The sequence below is a fragment of the Urocitellus parryii genome, chromosome 4 (assembly GCF_045843805.1).
Source record: "Urocitellus parryii isolate mUroPar1 chromosome 4, mUroPar1.hap1, whole genome shotgun sequence".
Lineage (NCBI taxonomy): Eukaryota > Metazoa > Chordata > Mammalia > Rodentia > Sciuridae > Urocitellus > Urocitellus parryii.
Window position 1 is genome coordinate 39,545,470 of NC_135534.1, and position 13,205 is coordinate 39,558,674.

Here is a 13,205-nt window from a genome sequence, read left to right on the forward strand (position 1 = left end):
ACCCCAGTTTGCTAGTATAGACTGAAATCTTTATAACATGGTTGTGATTTGAATTTTCAGAATACTGAAGACCCACAACAGTTAATTATCCTCCAGTTGATTTCAACAACTAGATCATAAAACAACTAGTATCAGATATGCAAATGAATAAAATAATTAAAAGTTATGTTGCATTTTAGTTCAAAACAGGGCAATTTATACTGGGCAATTTGGTGATGACATTGAAATACTTATGATTAGAAATCCTCTTCCAGTAGGTTATTGCTCAAGGATCATAATCAGCTTGGAAACTTTCAGACTACGTGGAGATTACTTTATAAAGTTACATAAAATCGTGAAAAAATGCATGCTTTAGAAATTTAGTATTTCCATCAAGCTTGTTGTCTAAAAAGAGTATGAATACAAGAGCAAATGGATGTTTTAGACACAGTTTCTTGGTATTTACAGTATTTTCTCTTCTCTTGCCGCCATCCCTTCAAAGCTGGTTAATTGTTTCTCTGGAGCCTTTTTCACCTCACATTCAGAACACAGAGGCATTTGCAATTTCTGTCAAATAACATAGAAACGCAATTAGAAGAATCAAAATAAAACCATTTTTAAGGTAAAAATATAAAATCCTAAAGGATGGTAATGAAAATCCAAATCTAAATCAACTCCTTTTGGAAAACTAATCACAGACACAAATCAAACGTGTCAAATTGCTAATACTTTTACTTTCATGGAAGTTAACAATTTGTACAGAAATAGCCGGACTTCCAATTACTGCTTTCAGAAAATTTTGATTGAACCATTCATGTCTGATCAATCTAACCCTAATAAAACTTAAGATTGCTGTAATGGAATATTTTTTGGTTACTTATAAAGCAATACAGAAGAGAATTCAGAATGAAGCCTTTGAGTTGTGTTGATAGGTTTTTTTTTGTTGTTTTTTTTTTTTTTTTTTTTGCAGGGGGAGGTGGGATAGGTACCCCTTTCCACCTTGCTTTCCAAAATCTTCTTTATTCTTTTTCATCCCATAGGAAGTTTATTTTGCATGTATTTTGTACTCTGTTTACACACACACACACACACACACACATATACATATATACATTTTGTATGTACATATACATATTTTTGGTTGTGGCGTGGGTGAAGGTGAGGGAGAGCTCCTTCACCGTGAATCTTATGAGAATCTTTAGTAGAAAGCACAGGGCCCTGCACAGGTCCAATGGCCCTTGTTAAGGAACTCTCTAGTACTAGTCAGTACCACCCCCCACTCCAGCTAAAGCAAATGCACTGAGTGCAATGGATCCAAGAAGTACTTCCCAACATAATCAAAACAAAACAGACCAAGAAAGCACATACCTGTGGGACAGGCTGTGATTCTGCAGTTGCATTTCTCGGGGGACTGTCCTTGTGTTTTGTTAAACAGGTCCTGCCCTCCTAAAAAAGTGGCAAATAAAAATAGGTCAATTGAGTTAAATTAAACAAAGAAAAGTGGGAGCAAAACTCTTTTGAAAAATTCCCTTTAAAAAGTTCCCATCACTTTGATGAACACTGAAAGGGAAGCTAGGGACAGAATCAGTACAGCGTGAGTGGGATTTCAATGTCAGATCAAGTTTTCATGGTCAGTTTTGAGATCTCAGCAGTGCTTATGGAAATCAGCTGCTACAAAGAAGTTCAATTCCAACAGAAATCTTGTTTCCTTTTTTTGAAAGTTAAAAATAAGGGAAGAATTTTAGAACTACTATATTTTTGATGCGTGTGGACTCAAAAATTTAAAAATGTCAATAACCTCTGTGCTGTAGGAATAACAATATTGCAAGCCAGGAAGCAAGTGAAATGATACTATCATCAATATGTCTCACAAAAAGTCTTCAGTATCATGACAAAATATGTTATTTTTAGAACTTAAATTTTACTAACCAATGAACTTCATTTTACTATTATTATCATCAATTATGTTGGCAATCAAAAATATTCCATTTCAGCCTCATTTTTGGTGTCACCTACTCAAACTCAGATTTTCTTTTCACCATCACTATTAAGTACACACAAACACAAAACTTTTTGTCAGATCAATATTTTCTTTGCCTGATTTCCCAATAGTACTTTTAGTAAGTATCATTTTCTTTAATTCTTATTGCTATAACCTAAAATAGAATTCCAACTCATAGAAAGAGACAAAAAGTGCTATTTGTATAAGAGATTTTATGACTAAGCACAACAAGGTTGTGTTTAAACCCATTGACTAAGAAGTACATGATTTCCCAATACTCAAATTCTTAAATTTACTATTACTTCTTTTGTGGTCTTGGACAAAGTACTCAATTTTTCTCAATCTCAATTCATATATATATATATATATATATATATATATATATATATATATATATAATTATTTATTTTTTTCCAGTGAGAAACTGTTTGCTCCTAAGTATTCACAGGAATTAAAATATTTAGGGCACGTATCTCAGTGCACCTAAACCTACTAAGATTTCAGTACATTGTCTACCACATTAATGATGAAAATTATTAACATAAGGAGGCAACTAATGTCCAAAAGCTCTCTTCGCTCATCCTTTAATAAGGATGTACTAAATCATAACTGTGTTCTGGGTAGAATAGCAAGCTCACATGCGCGCGCGCACACACACACACACACACACACACACACACACACACACGACACAAACACCAATACTGCAAAAACATTAGTCTCCCTCAAGCATCTTTGCCACAGTCTGGCTGGGCAAACTAACCGGGAAGTGATGATCAACTTGTGAAGATTGATACAGCAGGAGCGGGAAGCGCTTTATTACCGGACAGTAGAGGTATATATACATTACTGAATACACAGCTCAACTCAATTTAGCATCATCCAGTTATAGCAATCAGTCATTAAAGAATCATCATCTTAATAATTATACACAGTTTAACTTAATTAACATCATTGGATACAGCAGTCAGTCATTAAGGAATCTCTATAATCTTAATGGCTCCCTGGCATTACTACTCAAACCACTCCTTCTCGCAAAGTGCCAGGCACCATCTTGACTTGTCTATGGCCCTCATCACATCTTTGCCATATTATGTGGCAAATATCTTGGTCTTAGGTATTTTAAAAATAATTCAGCAACTGAATTATGGTATTTGGGGGAGTTAAAACATTTCTTTACTATGCCTGTTACTTTCATACAAAAGGAAGACATTGATTTAGAGTCTAAGCAAGGCAGTGGTTATGATTATGATTTTAAATGCTAACACAAATATATCTTCCAACACTTGATTATAATGAAATATCTTCAAAAGAACTATATGGAAAACTGTCAAAAGTTTGAATGGTTAAGATGAACACACTATTCATATTTCTTAAGAAAGTCCACATGGATATGAAGTGAAGAAAGGTAACAATAATGTATGTATCATTATGAGATATTTGAGGATAAATTGAGATCAAGAATATCAAGCTCCTAAGCAGTGAGAGGAACAGGCTCTGCATTCAGAAAACTTAATTGTGAGTTCACTCATTAATTTGTTCACTATTGGACATGGGGGCTGTAACTCAACTGCTTTTGGCCTAGGGATCATGTTCCCTATTTATTTCATAGGGGAAGAAATAGAAATTATGGGTTGTTCACAGATTTTAAATGAAGAAGGAATTGGGAATAAAATATCTGACACATTTTAAATACATAATAAATCAATCATATCTAAGGTTAATATAGCAGACTACTTGATATTATATATTTAATAAATGGCAATTGTAATGATTTATGTATTGAAAACTGATATAGTAGAATTATGCTAACATTAATAAATAATTATTAAAATGGTGAAATATTTTGTTTCTAAATGAAAAAATAAAAGCAATACATGTTTTATCAGCAGTACATATGAAAATAGACTTCTCTGTCTACTAACAACTCTTCTGTCTATATATCTCTTTTATAATGATAGTATGCAAATAAATTTATATAGTTTGGAAATAATTTAATAAAATGAACACATTATTTTAAATATTTTCATGGTATGGCATATTTTCATTTTGAATATTTTGTATTCAGAGGAAATAATTTGTTATTGAAAGAAAATGAAAGTAAAAGAAATTTGCACACAAAAGTAATCATTATGGAATTGTATATAATATAAAAGAAAGAATATAAAATAATGGTTGTATAAAATAGTGGTTGTACATAAGTAGGAGAATTTAATAATGTTGAAAAAAATGGATAAATAATTTATAGCTGTGAAGAGAATGTTCTTCAAAGATACTTACATAAAATATATTTAATCTGAAAACACATGATAGAAAATTATACAGACAATATCAAAATAATGCAAAGCTAGTCCACTGAAAATAGATTTTCATAACATTGTCAAATGTCAAAGCAAACAAAAAAATTAGGGATGGCAAAACATACAACTTCATTGTTGTACTTTGACATTTGTATCATTTTCAAAATAATATGCAATTATTTTTTTCTCTGCCTCTCTGATCCTACATTTATCTATCTCTATGTGTATCTCAATCTATCTCTCCATCCTTCCTTTGATTTCCTCCTCACTTGCCTTTTATTCAGATCTTTTCCTGTTTTCTATCTTCTCTTTCTTTCTTTCATTCTCCCCCCACCATTCTTGTGGATATAACTCATGTGTCTCTTTATATTAAGTATTACTATCTATACAAGGATTATCTGTTTTCACTTGGCCAACAGGACAATGCACAGTTTTGTAAAAATGTAATGTGTAAGTTAGAAAAGTGCCTCTCTAAGCTCAACCTTCTTTATCAATTTGAACCTCATTTATTTTCTTGTGCAGAAAGAAAAGTTCAGATGTAATTTTCCCTCAAGCATGTATAATTAAACAATACTATTTCACTTGGGGAAGAAAGACAGAGATGTAACAGGGTATAGTGAATGATGGATTAGTTATAAAAAATAATTATTTTTGTCTTAAAAGAAACAAAGTTTTGTTAATTGTCTTGGGAATTTTATAAAATGGTACAATTAAATGCTAGCACAGGCCTTCAAAACACTTCTGTGATCTCAATTAGGTAAAAATTCAACCTGATTAGTAAAGTATCCAGGTCTTGAAATTAAAGTAACAAAATATGCAGACTGATCAGGAAAGCATGTACAACTTCAGCTGCTACAATATTCAGCTCACCTACTCAATTATGTAGGAGACCTAGGGAGGAGTACTGTTGCAAATTTATAAATTATGAACTGGGAAGAAATGAAATGGGCCGAGCCATGAACACATCTTTATTAAAGTGATTAAAAATACTCTCACACACATACACATTTTCAGCAACAACATGAAAAAAAAATTAGTTTGCTTCTGAGATTTGTCAATGAACTAATACCTGAAAAATGTTGGCTTATGACCACAAAGCAATTTAGGTAACAAAAAAACTATGTAGATGAGGCAAATCCTGTTAATTACTTACTTATATGCATAAGAAAAACCAGGTAATCACAATGTTTGGTGGAGGGGTCTATAATACAGAGGTATTCCTGATAATTATCAGGATTCTCATTGTGATGGGGAGAGAATAGGCTCTGAAGTCACACATGAATGAATTTGAGTCTCATCCTGGTCTTCTACTATTTGGGATAATGTGGACATGCTGATGAACACTGAGGTTTCTAGTCATTAGCATTATTAAGTTTAAATTTTGATATTAGAGAAGATAAATCAATCAAAATGCAGACTAGTATATTTCAGAAAGGGCAGTATTTTAATATGAAGAACATTTAAAAGAATTGATATCAAAAGAAATTATATTTAAAGAGGGGGTTAATGGAAAGTCCATTAATATGTAGTTATTTGGATCTTTGTTTCATTTAAATTTGTCTATAACTGTCACATTGAAAATTTCACAGGACAGGGCAGTACTTGATGGTGGAATGTTGATTGAAAATAGCAATTTAATCTCATTTATACTCTCACTTGTGAAAAGAAGCTAATGCTGTATATATTCAAAGTGTTGACATCACAATGGAGTGAGATAATAGAAGTAACACAGCAATGTGAACAAAGTTAGGAGGTAGCTATTTCCACCTTAGAATTCTGGTATTTGTACACACTTCAAAATACATATGTTGAAATTCTAAACCAAAAGGGGGTGGAATTAGGAGGGCAGAGATATTGGGGGAGGGGGTGATTAGGTCATCAGAAACCGCCTCAAATGTGGGATTTTTTTCTTTGTAAAAATGTTTCCAGAGAGATCCCTCACTGTTTCTGTCCTGAGGTTTCAGTGAGATAGTGGCAATTACAAGGAAGTGGTTCCTCACCAGACATGAAATCCACCAGCACTTTGATGTAGCAATTTCCATCCTCCAAACCTGTGAGAAATAAGTTTCTACTTTTTAAAAGCCACTCTGTTGATGGTATTTTGTTATAGCAGCCCCAATGGATTAAGACAATTTTTTTTTCTTTGTTTTGGTCCTGGGGAATGAACCTGGGGCACTCAACCTGCAAGTCATCTGGTTGTACATGATATAGAATTACACTGGTCATGTAATCATACATGCACATAGGTTAATAATGTCCAATTCATTCTACTATCTTTCCTACCCCCATATCCCCTTCCCCTCCCTTCACTCTCCTCTGTCTAATGCAAAGTACCTTTATTCTTCCCAGATCTTTATATTTTTACTTTGAGACAGGGTGTCACCCTTTTGCTTAGGGATGCCTAAATTGCTGAGGCTTTGAACTTGTGATTCTCCTTCCTCAGCCTGCCTAGATGCTGGGATTAAATAATTGCATCACTGAGCCTGGCCCAGACAATTTTTTTTTACCCCCAATAGCTGTGTAAACTTATTTCAATTTACTGAAGTTGTAAATTCCTTAATTGTGAGGTCAACAAGATAACAATGACTTTAACAGGTTATTAGGAGAATTGGATTCTATATATATATATATATATATATATATATATATATATATATATATATATATATAATTCCTAATGGAATATTCTGCAGTTCTCAAGTGCTCAATTTAATTTAATTTACATTTTTCCTCTTCTTTTAGCAGCTTTCCTTCAATCAAAATTCCTGTTCTTAATAAATACTTAAGTTCTATGGGAATCAGTCGCTTTAATTTTACTATTCTGATATCAATATACTGACTGGTTGTTATAGAATCTTGACATTGTCAAAAGATTTAACAGCTGCTTTTTCCTTCTAGGTCTGTGGTTCTTGTTCTCTCTTTTTCTGTTTATGATTAATAAGGAAAGATAAAAGTATTATTAATTATCCTTAACTTTAAAGGATTCTTTCTTTTTTCTTGTCTTTTTTTTCCTCTTCAGCAATACCATTAGATCAGTCCATATTATCTACTTAGCCATTCAAACACTTGTGAAGAGACACATTGTAGGTCATGCATATATTTGAGTTCTATGCAAATTCTCAATTGGAAAATTATTTATGACAATAAAGTTGCATATTCAGAATAACATTTTCAAAAGATCACAATAATTGAATCAACTATTAACAGAATGCTTATAGCAGAGAAGAGACTCTTGATTTTAATGTAATTTTAATTTTATTCCTATTCTCAGAAATAACAAATAAATCTTTAAGAAGTAAAGCAAAAGGAATCATTTATAGAGACTCATGGTCAAGTATTTTAGTTTGTACCTCAGACTCTGACAATTGTTCTAATTTTGTTATTAGTATTAAACACTTAGTTGTACTGCACAGGAGAGTTTAATTACATTTCTTATGAACTTTATCTAAAACATTAAGTAACTCAGAATAATTAATGCAAATATAACAACTGGGTAACCTGAAGTTATACCAACAAAAAATCTATGACAGATATAAAAGTGATTCATTCTCCATATTTAATTGAGATGGGACAAACTAGAGGCTAATAACTTCTATGTTCAGAACATTACAAATGAAACCAGAATGCAATTAAATGTGTTACTCAGAAACATAAATGAATTTTGGCTAAATTTTTCTTTGGTGCCACCTTTGTACACAAAATTGATTTGTCATATTTATTGCAGAACTATATGTATGAACACATACTTTCTTCCATACTAGGGATTGAAACCAGGGACACTTGCCACTGAGCCAAATCCCCAATCCTTTCATCCCTCCCTCCCTGCCCCCTTTTCTCTTTCTTTCTTTCATTTTGAGACAGGATCTCCTTAAATTGCCCAGGCTGATAACAAACTTGCAATCTCCTGCCTCAGCTTCCCTGTTGATGGTATTACAGAGATGTGGCACTGTGTCCAGCATAACACAGTATTTTAGAAAACAAAGAATTAAAAAATTGAAAAAAAATGCTGAAAACAGGTGACTATTCAGCTGCTAGAGAGGACAGCAGTAGTTTTAGGTTGTAAGGGAGGCATGGTTTAATATCCATGTCCCTGAAGCAGCTGCCTCCAGGCATATAATATTCCTTCTCTAAACCTTAATTTACAATACAAAGGTTACTATATTCTCATTCTTTAATTCAAACTGAGAACCTTATACAGATGACTAAAATGCAAGGTGAACTGAAATGAAGGACAAAATACATTTATCAACCAAATATTATGGGAATCCAGATGAGGAAGCAGGAGATAGGCAAGGTCAGAACATAATTAGTTAGATTAAGTGTTGTTATTCCAAAGTGTTGTTCAGCCAGTGTTTTTATAATAAATATCAGCATGCTGTTTGCTATATTTTACCTAACAAATGGATACTGTAACCAGTATTAAAGCTTTTATGCTGCTTATAGAAAGAATTTACAACTGAGTTTTTTTTTTCTGCTTGTTTAAATTAAGTTGTTTATAGGAGGATAAACATGAAGATTTATATCCAATGGGAAAAGCATACATTGAAGACCTTTGGAAACCATTTACCAATTTTGCATTAGCCATAGGCATGCCTGCTCCTTCTTGAAATACCACAGTACCATAATAAAGAATGCCTCCTAGTAAATCAGTCTCTTCATATGGTCTAAGGCCCAGAATGTCAATGTTGTGTTGTCTCTTACCCCAATTATAACAGCACATAGTTTTTCTAAAATGTTCAGTTTAAGCACATCAGGCTAACAACTCATCAAATGTCACACAATCAATGTGACCTAAATCAGGAAATGAGAATATTTTAAATCTCTGCCGAAATTGTTTTACCATGAAAGAATTGGCGCATTTGCCGCAATGCAGCTCTAGGGTTTATTTTCCTCACATTTTCTTCTCTCCTTTCCCTAGACAATGCTGTACTGTTTAATAGACTCCCTTTGCTCAGAGATTCCAAAGCAGGCATAATGGCATGAAGCTGAGCAAGCTCTCCCAGCGCTAAACATAAGCCATTGTTGTTTTGCATTTTCTTAGCACATTAAGAAAAATTAAATGCTTGCTATTTATAGGAATCACAAACATTGCAAAATGCACTCACATTGAGCCTTAACTCTGAATCCCTAGTGCAAATTAAAATAAAATGCTCATTGTCTCTAAATCTCAATAAGCTAATAAACAATATGAAGAACATTTGCAAGCTGCAGGAAAATGGGATAGAGCAGGTACATCTTTAGCTTTCTCAATGTGATCCAATATTACCATTTAAGCAGAACAGGTTTTAAAATAATTTAAATATACCCCAGACTGGTGGTTCAATGTAGTGCTAAGCTTTAGCGAACAATTTTAATTTTTATTTTTCTTCTAAAAAAAGAATTAAGGAATCCAGAAGACATTTTCCTAAGTCACCCTAGTTGGCTTGCAGAGAGCATAGGCAAGAAGTGGAACAAACCCTCAAAGGTATCTGTGAAAAATACAAAGTACAGTGATCCATTTTCAGAATATAGGATTTAGCCTTAAATGTAAACTGGGGAATGTAGGAAAAGCAGCTGGAGTGTAAATATAGCAGAATGGTAAGTTACAAGCAGTTAATTCACACAATAGCACCATATTCTATGGATGTGGCAGATCCAAAGTCCTTGAACCTAAATAGCCCCTTGACAAACACAAAGGGGAAGAAAAGGTTTGGCCTAACCAAGAAAGAAATCTCCCTGTTAAGAAATAGTAATTAGGTAAATTAAAGTAAAAGTTTTATATGTGTCAAAATGCATTCATATCAAGAAGACATGCCTGACACAGGAAAACAAGGGGAAGTGAGAACAACTAAGGTACATTTCTTTAAATACCTACCCCCCCCCCCCCCCCCCCCGTAGGAGACAGTAAAAACCTGACAACATTCAGGAAGACTGTATAGACTACAATACTCAACCAATGAGGAAACGGGAGGAACCGTGAACACTAGGGGATACAATGCTGATTAAATGCATCAAAACCATCGATTTCCCGGTATCTTTTCTCTCTTAGTCCCTTCTCTGTGTTTGGACAGGTGAGCATGCTTCTCACAGTATCCAAGATTAAGCATTATCTCTAATTTTAAGTTTGGATCCTTTTCCATAGAATATTGTGGGACTTTATATATTAAAATTGCAACTTTTTCTTAGAAGAAATTAATATGAACATCTATGTTCTCGAATATAAGATATTTAACATATTATATAAAATTAGAACAAAACTGAAAGAACTCAACATCAGAATTTTACAAAGTGTTTAGCATGAAACATTGACAGAAGAAAAATACACTGGAAAATCTACTGAAGAAAATAGGTGGAAGTAGAGCCTGATTATAAGCAAGTTAACTGACCAACCTGGTGATTCTTAGCCATCTTTTGAAAACCATTGGTCTACATTATGTTGATAATGAATCTGATTAACAAATTCACTTAGACCAGAGTGGCAAGTTAGGAAATAGCAAATTAGCATTCAAATCTATGTCTCTCCTATGCTCTTCAATCTCAGGTATAATCAATTAAATTCAAAATGCAAGGACTCCTACTAGCTCTCAGTGAGGTGGCTTAGGATCACAGAATGTTGGAATGGAAAGGGATACTAACATGATTGCTTTTTTTCTCCATCCTAATGTTTCATTTTTTGACCCTATTTCATGATGGTTCTTTTTCATTAATCTAACATATGCTAGTGCCTCCTACAATTGTTTATTCTATTTCAGGCACTTATTCATTAAGAGTTTACTTTAATCCATTCATCTGTTGATAGACAGTAACTTGGCTAGTGTGAATTGTATAGCTATAATCATGTGTATACATGTATTGCTACAGTATGCTGACTTTAGTACAAATACATAGGAGTAGTAAAGCTGGACCATATGAGTGTTCCATATATAATCATTTCTTAGGAAACTTCATACTGATTTCCATAATGATTGATTTAAATATTATTTTTTTTCTTTAGATGTTTTTAACAGCTGTATATAGTATTGGTCTCTAATTTAGCATTTAATGAAGCTATTCCCTATTTTAAATTATAGTTTTTAAAGTTTTCTTCTGCAAATTTTCAAGTTCTTTCAGTGAATAAGTTAATTGAAATATTTAGTTAAAAAGCTATATATCCCTGCTGAAAAACATTTTTAAAAAGATCTAAGTAAATGCTGAGACATCACATGTTTATGCATTGGAAGAATCAACATATTGTTAAGATGACATATCTTCAGAAATTGTTGCACTCCCTATCGAAATTAAACTCTGATTCATTTAATTGACACCTGATCCTATCATTTACATGGGAATGCAACAGACTCAGAATAGCTAATATCATCTTGAAGAGGAAGAGCAAAGTCCAAGTACTCTAAATTCCCAGATTCAAAATTTCCTGTAAAGCTACAATGATTAAGACAGTGTGGTACTGGCAAAAGGATAGACAAAAATTCAGGAAACAAAATTGAAAGCTTAAAAATACGCATTTGTGGCCAATTGTAGAAAAAAGTGCTGGAACAGTTCAATAAAGAAAGGATATTCTTTACAACTAATTTGTAAAGATTAGGACAACTGAATACCAAAAGACAAATAATGAAGGTAGAAGCTTACCACATCCTCAAAAAAAAAAATCATTTGGGATAGATCACAAACTTTAATGAAGGAATAAAGTTATAAGAAATCATACAAAAGAAAACTTTCTGTTCTTGGAGAAAATATTTTGTTTTTCTTTTTGATAAATTCTCATCAGAATCTACTTTTCAACATAGTCTGACATCAACAAATGGTGATAAATATGTGGAGAAACTGGAACTCTTGCACATTTTTAACAGGAATGAAAAAGGTGTAGCCACATTGGAAAAAGTTGGTTTAAAAGGTAAGCATGACTTTACAATAAAGCCCAGTTATTCCCCTTATAGGCATTTACCCCATGGAAATTGAAACATATGTCCCCACAGAGATATTTATGTGAATGTTCATAACATTATTATTCAGAATAACCACAAAGTTAAACAATCCAGAAGGTACCAAATAGTAAATGGATTAAAAACAAAAAAGATAAATATAATCATATGATAAAATCCTGTTCAACAATAAAAAAAAGATTTAACTATTGATACATTCTACAGCATGTCTGAACTAAAATTCATTATACTAGGTGTACAAAGTCAGATGAAAAAGATTACATTTCATGTATGATCGATTCATATAAAATTTATGGAAAAGAGGAAATGTATGCTTATGGAGATTAAGTTTGTGGTTGACTAAGACAGGGGTTCACTGTAAAAAAAAGCCAGTAGAATCTTAGGAAGATGGAAATGTTTCAATACTAGATTGTGGTAGTGGCTGGACAATGGAGTAAATTCAAAGAGTCACTAAAATATTCACTTAAAATGGGTTGAAAGTATGGTGTTCAAATTTCATCTCAATAAAGTTGTTTACATAAAACTATCAAGTTTTTCACAAATAATTTATTCCATTTTTCCCTTTCATTCATTCAAAGCATTGAGAGAGCATCACTCTCTTCTATGCAGATGTACAAATGTTACCTTAAGATATCTGTATCTCCCTCTTTGTTATATTATCTGAGAAGAGTGATGCAACTGTTCAGTCAATCAAACTTTGAGGGTTCATATTAACCTTTATCAATATCTTTTACTCAATCTGAGTTTAATGGATCTTTATTTTTGCTCCTCCCCTGTTTTTTTGTTTTCAATTTTTTCTGTTGTTACCTTCATTAAGTGCTTATTTTAACTTACTTGTATTATTTTTAAAAGTTATGAATTAAAATTGAAATTCTTTGAAAAAAAATTTTTTAAAAAGGAAATAGGAATAAAAGTGGTAACCATTAATTTTGTCAATTAAGGTTATTAAGATTAAAATGAAGATACACTATCACCTACTTTATTTTCTTGTATAAAACTGAGAAG

General features: G+C 32.5%; 1 protein-coding gene across 3 annotated transcripts in view; it reads right to left on the reverse strand.

The window, feature by feature from the left end:
- Positions 1-441: 441 nt before the first annotated feature.
- The window catches only part of Luzp2 (leucine zipper protein 2), a 477,121-nt gene continuing 464,357 nt past the window's right edge, over positions 442-13,205 (reverse strand). For all 3 annotated transcript variants that reach the window (XM_077797695.1, XM_077797694.1, XM_077797696.1), the window contains 2 exons: positions 1,348-1,425; positions 442-546 (listed from right to left, as the gene is read on the reverse strand). In XM_077797695.1, the coding sequence (XP_077653821.1) occupies positions 442-546; positions 1,348-1,425 (183 nt within the window). The remainder of the gene's footprint in view (positions 547-1,347; positions 1,426-13,205) is intronic.